This window comes from Mustela nigripes, chromosome 2, assembly GCF_022355385.1.
Source record: "Mustela nigripes isolate SB6536 chromosome 2, MUSNIG.SB6536, whole genome shotgun sequence".
Taxonomy (NCBI): Eukaryota; Metazoa; Chordata; class Mammalia; order Carnivora; family Mustelidae; genus Mustela; species Mustela nigripes.
The window spans coordinates 205,499,436-205,510,267 of record NC_081558.1 but is presented as its reverse complement, the minus strand read 5'-3'; the positions used below and the strand labels follow the sequence as shown (position 1 = coordinate 205,510,267).

General features: G+C 35.8%; 1 protein-coding gene across 1 annotated transcript; it reads left to right on the top strand.

Moving 5' to 3' along the window:
- The first annotated feature begins 2,946 nt into the window (after positions 1-2,946).
- Positions 2,947-3,138, top strand: LOC132010308 (keratin-associated protein 19-6-like). Its single transcript, XM_059388206.1, has one exon. It carries the CDS (start codon positions 2,947-2,949, stop codon positions 3,136-3,138), a length of 192 nt encoding a protein of 63 aa, XP_059244189.1.
- Positions 3,139-10,832: the final 7,694 nt, after the last annotated feature.

Sequence of the window (10,832 nt, the reverse complement as noted above, 5' to 3'; positions counted from 1 at the left end):
TTATAGGATTGAAAATAAAACTGACAAAAATTTTATCATTCATCAAATAGATTTCATGTTACTGCTGGTTATTTTCTTTTAAGTCAAAGATAAGGAAATTACCTTAAATTAAAAAAAAAAAAAAAACAAGCACTCTTTCTAAAACTTCAGTTGTTGAAGAATGTAGGCTGTTTTGGTTTTGGTTTTGGTTTTTAAATTACAGGCATACCTCAGACATACTGTGGTTTGGTTCCAGACCACCACAATAGAGCAAATATGGCAACAAAGTAAGGCAAATGAATTTTTTGGTTTTCTAGTACATGTAAAAGTTACTTTTACATAATACAATTAAGTGTAAAATTGCATTGTATCTAAAAAAAGACACACCTTCATGAAAAAAAAAAAACTTTTTTGCTCAAAAATGTTAACCATCATCTGAGCTTTCAATGAGTCATAATCACTGATCACAGATCACCATAACAAATATAATAATAATGAAACAAATTTGAAATATTTCAAGGATTATGACACAGAGACATGAAGTGAGCAAATGCTGTTGGGAAAAAAAAAGCCTCTAATAGACTTGTTTGATATGGGGTTGCCACATACCTTCAATTTGAAAAAAAATGCAATATCTGCAAAAGTTCAAAAAAGTGAAGCACAATAAAATGAGTTGTGTTTGTAATAATGAAGTGTGTAAAATTGTTGTGAGATAAGATTGACACTTTTTTTACTGAGACAATTAATTTGGATCTAAAATGAGCCATCCGATGTTTATTTGCTGGAATGGAGAAATACGGAACAGACTTGTTAGCGCTCAACATACAGTGGTTGTGGATTGGCGGTATTTACAAATAGTGTCTCTCTCATTGTACATGCATTGAGGTCAGGCTCTCTTTGTTTTCCTTGTATTGATACATTGCCCAACACAGACAGATGCTCAGTGAATATTTGTTAAAAGAAAAAATGTCATTAATAATTAGAATTTTGTGACCCAAAGAGGATATTGATTAGGACTGATTAGGACCTCCAATGACAGAATTAAAGTATTAGCTAAAAATTGGACAAGGCATTAACAGTTGATTTCCAAATCCTCTTTAGAAATCAAATTGTATTTTAACTATTATATTTTGATTTTTAAAAGTTAATGTTTGATGCATTCCTTCCAACTAATCTAAAGTAGGAGTGAAGTGACATGAATCACACAATAAATTCTCATTTATTTGTTTATATAACTTAAAGAAAACCTCCTAGTCTCTCAAAAATGATCATGAAGGTGCATAATTCTATTTCCAAATGCAAATGAAGAAAATGAAAACATGAAGAGTTAAGAAAATAACATTTTCCTGCTCAAACTCAGCAAGTTGTGCATAGGACCAGAGAAAGCTATGTACATGAAAGTGTTTTCAAATTGCTAATTTCATGTAATTAAATTATTTTGCAAGTCTTTTTGGTGTAGCTTATTCAGAAAAAATACATAGCTGTTAAAAAACAACAACAACAATAACAAAATCCAAGCTTGTACTTAGTGTATCTTCCAAATGAAATTTTGTTACCTTTAACAACCCAAATTCTGATCTTTCTATTTCCTAGTAGGTCAAAGAGATAGGCTCTCTATCACACATGCATTTCACCTTGGGTCAATCCCGTGTCTGAGAGTTCCTGCAGGAAGTTATATAATTGGTGTCTTTTTAGGACATTTTACATTAGAGGCTCAAAAGGTCTATGTTGCTTGAGGACTTGCTCATGGATCTCTTAGATATATGGAGCTTTATAATACTGACACCTCTTTCATTTAATGAATAATGAATATTTATTTCATTTATGAAATAATCGGTGCATAATTTAAATTCACAGTTAGTGGTTTGAATGTAAAAATGTTTCCTGTTGACCCACTGACAATGTTGTTTTCTGTTATCTTTTTAGTGCTTATGATTAATATCCATTAAATAACTTAGCTTCTTGTCTTGTAGATGCTTTTATTATAAATGAATCTTGGAGATGTGATCCTATCTGGACACAACTAACAGAGGAAGTCTAACTATTCTTACTGACGTTTGATCTTTCTCATTTATCTTTTTTTTTTTTTTGTCTCAAATAAATCCAAAAGGTTCTAGACAAGTAGCACATAATGGCAAATGGACATAGCATTTCTATTATATTTTCCTAAAGAATGAAAACAAGAGTCCTGTGTTGGTGAGAGTATTTTATGATTTTTCTTTGCTGATGATTTTGGAAATTCAAGATCAAGTGCCAAAAGAAAAAGATATGCTGGATTTTCATGGCTCTGACCAGTCAGGTACAGTGAAATGAAATTCAATACCAAATTCACTGACAGTGGTTTGGGAATTATTTTTTGAGTGTATTGTGAAAAATAAATCCCACAATTTATATTACAAAAAAAATAGAAAACTGATGACAGCCAAACTTTTAAGCAATTCAATATTTGTAAGAAAAAAATAAATGGTTCGAGATCTTAATGGAATAGGAAAGTGACATATTTGACATATTAGAACTAGAAAAGTGACATAGTTGGGGATTTTGAACAAGGATCACCAACATTTTTTCAGCCTCACTGCAAAATTAGCTATAATTTCCCATGATACTGACTTCATTCAGTAAAGAATGTCTCCATCATTTAGAACAGAGATGAGATGCTATGATGTCTGGCTAGAGGAGTTTACAGATGGCCGTCATTGTACGTGTATTCTTTAGAGATACCGTGATCATCATTAACGCAGCCAGGGCATATTTCATTGGAATCTGTGTAAACTGTCCTAAAGTAGAAAACAAAGAAATTAATGAGTCTGTTTTTCATGTCATTGCGTCCATGGAATGAAGATTATGCAAGTCTGTTTTTATTGCCACACCCTTTTCGGAGATATATAAGAGTCCCAGGGCAGATGGCAACATTCACACTTGGGAAACACACATTCATATCGAACAAAATCCCCAGCTCCTGACGCTATGAGCTACTACTATGGCAACTACTATGGTGGCCTGGGCTGTCGATGTGGAAGCCTGGGCTGTGGCTATGGCCTAGGCTATGGCTGTGGTTACAGTGGCTTCAGAGGCCTAGGGTGGGGCTGGGGAGGCCACAGATATGGCTGCTGCCGCCCATCATGCTATGGAGGTTATGGATTTTCTGGCTTTTATTGAAAATGATAAAGACTGTTGCTTTGGGACTTCAGAACTCTAATACCACCCTACAGCTAATTCTTTCAAGTCTGTCTCTGTCCAATGAAATTCAGATGCTGCTCGGACCATCTGGCTCTATGTACAGTAAAAAGGACCAGAACTCACACGGAATCCCTGAAACTGACCACCTCCACCACCTTATTCCATGAATTCATTGGGAATTTTGCAGATTGTCTCCTGTGGCATTTCTGTGGCCAATTTTCAATAAAGCTATATCCTTTTACTTGATCTAGTGTCAATGTTTGCTAATTTTTAAAGTTACCACATGGACCGATTATTGTGCTTTAGGATTATTACTCTTTCAGGGATCACCTCTCCAGAGAACTTTGTGTTATATTTTTGTTAAAAGAATAGTCTCTTCTTTTGACCTCAGCTTTAAAAGTTAAGTTTTTCTCTGGTTTCTTTAAACACTTCTACCTATTTTCCAACAAAAAATCATCCTATAGGAAGCAAATGCATTTTTTTCTTCTTAGTGATTTTTGGAAGCTGGGTATTTCTTTACAGGGCCAACGAGAAAGCTTTTAATTACCAGACAAGGAAGGATAACAAGGGAAGTTGAAGTAATTTGGGGTTTGGCAAGAAAGAACACAGATTTGAAAGAGATTGTCCTAGACGGTTTACCATGTACGACTGTGTTTTTTTGTTTTTTTTTTTTCCTTTCTTTCTTTCTCTTAAGCTGTAGCAGAAGAACAATGAGAGAGACTGCCGGTCTTTTTTCCCTAGAGATTTATATGTAGTTCGCTGAAGGATGATTGAACTAAAGAAAAACCAAAGACGAAAGGAAGAGCCTTTGGAAGTGATTTGAGGCTAAGCTGCTCTAAACCTGGCATGAACAGGGTTCTAGAACTGTGCCTTGCACAAAACATGAGTTCAATAAATACTTATTACATAAATAGAATTAATTAAGAGAACCTATGGTGTGTCAGATATTTTGTAAGGTATATATATATATATATATATATATATATATATATAATCATTTAATTTTCTTAATACTCCAAAACACAGGAATTAAAGTATAAAAAAGCTTTTTAAGTTTTCAAACCACTCTAAAAGGTAGTTAGAAGAGTGGATAAATAGAGAATTTGGAGATGTCACCAACTGGGTATCTGGCATTGTGCTCTCTTCTCCCTACTAATTGTATGACATAAGACAAGTTGCTTAACTTCATTGATACACTTTTAATCAATTAAATCTGACCATAAATTTTACTATCAAGAACTGTCACAAAATAAACCTACCCTTCACTACATGCATATGTATGCAAACAAAAACTATATATCATGGTGTATAGAACAGTAGGTAATAGTATTAATTTCTTAGGGTTGTGGGGCGCCTGGGTGGCTCAGGGGGTTAAAGCCTCTGCCTTCAGCTCAGGTCATGATCTCAGGGTCCTGGGATCAAGCCCCGCATTGGGCTCTCTGCTCAGCAGGGAGCCTGCTTCCTCCTCTCTCTCTCTCTCTGCCTGCCTCGCTGCCTACTTGTGATCTCTGTCTGCCAAATAAATAAATAAAATCTTAAAAAAAAAAAATTCCTAGGGTTGTTGTAACAAGATGTCACCAACTGGGTATCTTAAAATAAGAGAAATTTATTATCTCACAGTTCTGGAAGCTAGAAGTCCAAGCTCAAGGTGTTTGCAAGGCTGTACTCCCTCCCTGGCCTCTTCCTAACTTCTGGTGGTATGCTGGCAATCTGGTATTCCTTGGCTTGCGGCCCAGAAGTAACAACTCCAATCTCTGCAGTCATTGTTACACTGTAGGCTCCCCGTGTGTGGCTATGACTCTCTGTCTCTGTGTCCAAATTTCCCCTTCTTATATGGACACCAGCCAAACTGAATAATCATCTTGACGTAGAGCCCACCCTAATGAACGTATCTTGACCTCATCTCAACTTGCTTCAACTGCAAAGACCCGATTTCACATCCACAGGTATGGGGTGGGCAGGTGAGGTCTTCAATATATCTTTTGTGGAGGCATAGGTCAACCCGTAAAGGTGACCAATATTTTCTGCTTAATATTACTTTATTTAGATTACGTAAGTTAGCAGAGGATCGACTAGGAGCAATGATTCAACCATTAGAGTTTTGACTTAGTGTTAAAATTCTTTTCACAATTCTAAGTATTTCTTTCTGTAACTGAGAGATTCGAGGAGAGAAGATGATGACTGATTTAGAATGGATTGTGTTTCAGCTGACAATTAGAAGGTCATTTATAACTGCCCATTAGAGAGCTTGTGGTTTTAATTTATATCCTCTCATAAATATGTACAGCCAAGCAACCTCATAAACAAAAGTAGAGACATTAGCCCAAGGCAGCTCATAATTGATTTCAGAGAACTGGTTTGTGATTTTTTACTATCTGCTCAAATTAACTATGCAAATCAAGATCTTTCCTTAAATTTACATTGTCAAAGAGATGTCACCTTTATAAGATGATGCATACTTTTCTCCGCGTCTTTCAGCTCACCTCTTAGGCAAACCTAGTCACCCCCAAAGCCTACTTTAGACTTTTTTCAATTGTCTATTCTTGGAAATAACAACATAAATATTATGTCCCACCAAAATTATACTTCCCTCATTTCTAGAATTTCTCAACTTATTCTTTGATTTTTCAATAGGAGATAATTGGCTAAAGCCATGTCTTGGGCCTTGGAGCAATTTCTTTTACAGCTCTCTTACATAAATTCCATTACAAGATTTGTAAAATTGAAAAACTGGAAGGAATAATTAACTCACAATGCTTCTTTTTAGTAGTAATAGCCTATGATCCTTTAGAAGAACCCAGGTAATTTAAAATATAAGTTAGTCTTTTCAGGGTTTGGGGTGAAGCAGGGGAGCTGGTAAGCCTTCTGGCATAATAGCTTTTTTTCCATATCCTGAGCAATTCTATTGTTCCAACAAATTCCTGCTGGGTATATGTTTGGCTAATTGAAGAATTATTTCAGAACCAGCCTGCCCTAATACTTGATTAAAGCAATCTCCTACATCCACTTCCCATGAACAAGGCCCTTGGTGCCCTTAATTGTTAATATTTCCAACAATTTTTTCGGTCTAACAATTACAAGAACTCCCTCCACAGATTTTTTTTTTTTTTTAACAATAAGCTCTTAGATTTTCTTAATGTTAATAAAACTAGATCTTAAGAACTTTAGGGAAGAACAAAACTTTCTAATTCTTTTATTGTTTGCCTGAGAAAGTTAGAGGCAAAGGGATAAAGACTTTTGCAAATGTTCCAGCTATTAAGAGCATTTGATTTTGTCTAATAAATGTTAATGTATGTATTCATTCATGGATCCTTTATTTTGCAAACTTATTTTTAAACCATTTATTATTATTATTATTATTTTACTTAAGATGTATTGGTTTGCATGTATTGGTTTGTATTTATTTATTCGTTTATTTTTTTATATTTGGAAAAATTTTTTTTAATTTTTTATTTTTTCAGCATAACAGTATTCATTATTTTTGCACCACACGCAATGCTCCAATACCCACCACCTGGATCCCCCAACCTCCTACCCCCTGCCCCTTCAAAACCCTCAGATTGTTTTTCAGAGTTCGTAGTCTCTCATGGTTCACTTCCCCTTTCAATTTCCCTCAATTCCCTTCTCCTCTCCATCTCCCCTTGTCCTCCATGCTATTTGTTATGCTCCACACATTTGGAAAAATTTAAGATGATATAAAAATTATGCCTTAAAACTGGTGGCTGACTATAAAAGGAAATTAGGAGACTGATATATTTTCACCACTTTTATAAAAAAGGATCATGGTTTTTTATCGTTTTCCTGAGTAAACTCTGTGCTTTTTATTTAATGATAAAAGAAAAGTGATGTGGCTAACAGGTGATATTTAAGAAGTACTTTAGAAAGATAATATAATTAATGGTTGGAAAGTATTGTTATTTTATAAGAGAACTACCTGGTGTTATGAAACCTGTTTTTAAAACTGAAATGTAGAAAAGGAGTACTTTGAAGATAGAAATATCGTTTCATCATAGCCACAGATTTGTTTTGAAAAATGCAAGCTAAACAAAAAGAAAATGAACAGAGTGCTTTACAAGCAAGTTCAGACCTTCTCTCAAATATGAAAGGAATGGTTTTATAAACTTGTCTGTGCAGTTTTTACCAGAAGAATTTGATGTATCTTCAAGGATTCTTAGTCCCATTCTTACTTTTTAAAAATATTTTATTTATATTTGAGAAAGAGAGAGAGCACAGGTAAGCAGAAGAGCAGGCAGAGGGGCAGGAGAAGCAGGCTCCCAAGTGGGCAGAGAGCCTGTCGCAGGGGTCAATTCCAGAACCCTGGGATCATGACTTAAGCTGAAGGCAGATGCATAACTGACTGAGCGACCCAGGTGCCCCTTAATCTCACTCTTAAAGGGATATGGAAGTTCCCAGGTAGATGGTTGCAATGCAGGCTGCCCTGTCCACCCAGTGAAATCCTTCGCTCCTGACACCATGAGCAACAACAGAAATCCCTAAAGAGAAGCCTGGGCTGTGAGTTTGGATGTGGATGGGGTGGTTTCCATGGACGGGTCTATAGATGTGGATCTGGGTATGGGTATGGAGGTATCGCCCATTTAATAGTTGGTTCTCTGGCTTCTACTGAATTACTGTCTTGATTAACTGATGACTGGGTACAAGAGGCAGACTTGACAAAGTAGACTGCAGACTGAAAATTAGCCTAATAGGTCCAAATACTCAACAGCTACATCTCAAAACAGCTTACTCTGTTGTACTTATGTCTTCAGACAACTTTTACTTGTTCTTCAAAGCTGAGGAAAAATAGACTCACACTTAATCATCAAGGTTTGGTGTTAAAGAGGCTTGAGATTTGAAGTTTGGCTCCATTACTCCCTAACTCTTGTAAGCTTGAACGAGTTAATCTCTAGATGCTTTCATCTCCCCTCAGCAAATTGTGTGGAGTGCCCTTCTCATGTGGTTTTGATAGTTAACTGGAGTTGATTCCTCATCATAGAATTGGGATGTTCAAATGCTATTTACTTATTTATTTTAATTAATTGAGTAATTAATTAAAATTGTGATGTTTATACAACTTAGGAATGAATGATCATTGTAAGTTTCATTTCTTTAATGACCTTTGATTTAAAAAAAAATGAAAACAAAAGCAAACATGGATTTTGCCTCCATGCACTTATTTCAACAAATTATCTTCTCATTTTATTCCTGATAGAATGAGCTACTAAGAGCAATTATTGTGGTCTCTTGGGCTATGGCTGTGGACATGCCAGTTTAGAGACCTAGGTCCTTCCTTTGTTGGCTGTAGGTACAGCCTTCAGTGAATGTGGCTATGACAGGTGCTGCCAGCCTTGCATGACAGAATTGTTAGACTAAAAGTTTGGAGGACTGCCATATAATAAATGTGATATTACAAAGAAGTATCAGAAACATCAAGGTTAGTGTCTAAGAATCAACAAACCAGACATGAGATAAAGAGTAGATGTGGGGGTGCCTGGGTGGCTCAGTGTGTTGAGCCTCTGCCTTCAGCTCGGGTCATGATCTTAGGGTCCTGGGATCAAGCCCCACATTGGACTCTCTGCTCAGTGGGGAGCCTGCTTCTCTCTCTCTCTCTCTCTCTCTCTGTGCCTATTTGTGATCTTTCTCTTTTGTCAAATAAATTTTTAAAAAAATGAAAGTGTATATGTGAACTTGGTGAAGATTATTTATATTTAAAGAAATATGTTGGTGTCCTGTGAGTCCTCATCCTGAAGAAGAGTAGGATATCCTCTCTTCCTTACTTACACAAGCAATGGCTCTAGTAAGACCATTCACAATTCATGTTATTATTTTTCTTCAGTTACGTGCACAATAGATTAGGATCTGATTTCCATCTGTGGAATCTAATGGGTGAGAAGAAATGTCCAGCTGGCTGCTTTAATAATGAGGCCAAAGGAGAAGACATTACTTTGGCACCAGGGAGTAATATTGTAAATCATCAGAAAAAGAATACATGTGTTATTTGGAAAATCTAAGCAAGAGCTCATTGATAGAACCGGTATGAAGCCATTTTTTGCTGCAGCCAAGAGTACCACTTGGCATACAAAATTAGACTCTAAAGTCGTATTAATAGTGGCTTTATAAATATATACTGATTTATATACTTCTGAAAAAATCTTCCCTTTGAGGTGCTAAACAGTTATGTAGTTAGTGATTTTGGCTTCTTCTGTAATCATAATTTTGGTACATCATTGGGATTGCTTTCACAGTTGAAGCTATGTTTCCTCAGTGAGGGTAAATTTGGTGTGAATTTTTAAATAAAATATTTAAAAGTAATTTAAATGCCCAATGTTCATAGCAACATTGTTGGTGGCAGGCCAATGCTGGAACGGCCAGCTAGGTTTCAAATATTAGTCTATTTAGACAGCTGTGCCGCATACATATGATGGAGTTCTACTCACAGTGAAAAGGAAGGAACTATTGATAACATTGCAAAAATCTCAAAGACATAGTTCTGAATAAGCCGGTCTTAAGGATTACATAGTGTACAATTCCACTTATTTGATATTCTTAAAACGTCTACTTTGTAGTAATAATAAACAGATTAGCAGTTGACGAGATTGTGGACAGGAGGTTGGTATCACTAGAAAGTGACAGTATAAGGGAGCATTGGGAAAAGCGAAATTGTTCTGGATCATGGTCATTTCCACTAATGCAGAAAACAATTTTCAACATACAAAATTCAACATACATACATTGTGCAACATTTGCTAAGAAGTCTCTTAGCAAATTAGGAATAGAAGAACATGTCTTCATTCTGATAAAAATATCTATAATGAACCTGATTAAAATCATACTTTACGGTAAAAGACTTAATGTTTCTTCCTGGGATTAAAAACAAGAAAATATATCCACTCTGAGTACTCATATTTAATATCAACAGGAAGGCTGGCCAGTAAAATAAGGTAAATAAGAGAAATTAAAAGCATATATGTTAGAAAAAAGAGTAATAAAACTCTCCCTATTCACAGATTACCTGATTATATATGTAGAAAATCCTAAAATATCTGCAAAAGAACTCCAGAATAAATGAGTTTATCAAGATCACAGATTACAGGGTGCCTGGGTGGCTCAGTGGGTTGGGCTTCTGCCTTTGGCTCAGGTCATGATCTCGGGGTCCTGGGCGCTCTGCTCAGCAGGGAGCCTGCTTCCCCCCCCACCCCTCTGCCTGCCTTTCTGCCTACTTGTGGTCTTTCTCTATCAAATGAATAAATGGAGTCTTTGGAGAAAAAAAAAATCACAGATTACAATGTTTAAACAAAGGCAGATCTCTGAGGGAATCAAAGCATAAAATTAGAGTATAAATGAATTAGAAATATCCCATTTCCCCAGATTTTTTTCACCAGTTGTGCTATACCAGTTAGAGAGACTAACACAGAAAGAAGTAGAATAGTTGAAAAGAAAACTAGCTTATCTTACAAATGACTAAATATGGCATAAACTAGGAAAAAGGAAGAATATTTGGGATGTGTCTTTTTTTTAGGTTTTATTTATTTATTTTTTTAGAGAAAGAGAGAGAGTGTGAGCAGGGAGAGGGGCAGAAGAGAGGGAAAGAATCTCAAGCAGACTCCATGCTGAGCACAGAGCCCAACACTGGGCTTGATCTTATGACCCTTGGATCTTGACTTGAGCCTAAATCA

What these genes read in the sequence shown, in the direction of transcription:
- LOC132010308 (XM_059388206.1), top strand. Translation starts at nt 2,947, where the DNA reads ATGAGCTACTACTATGGCAACTACTATGGTGGCCTGGGCTGTCGATGT.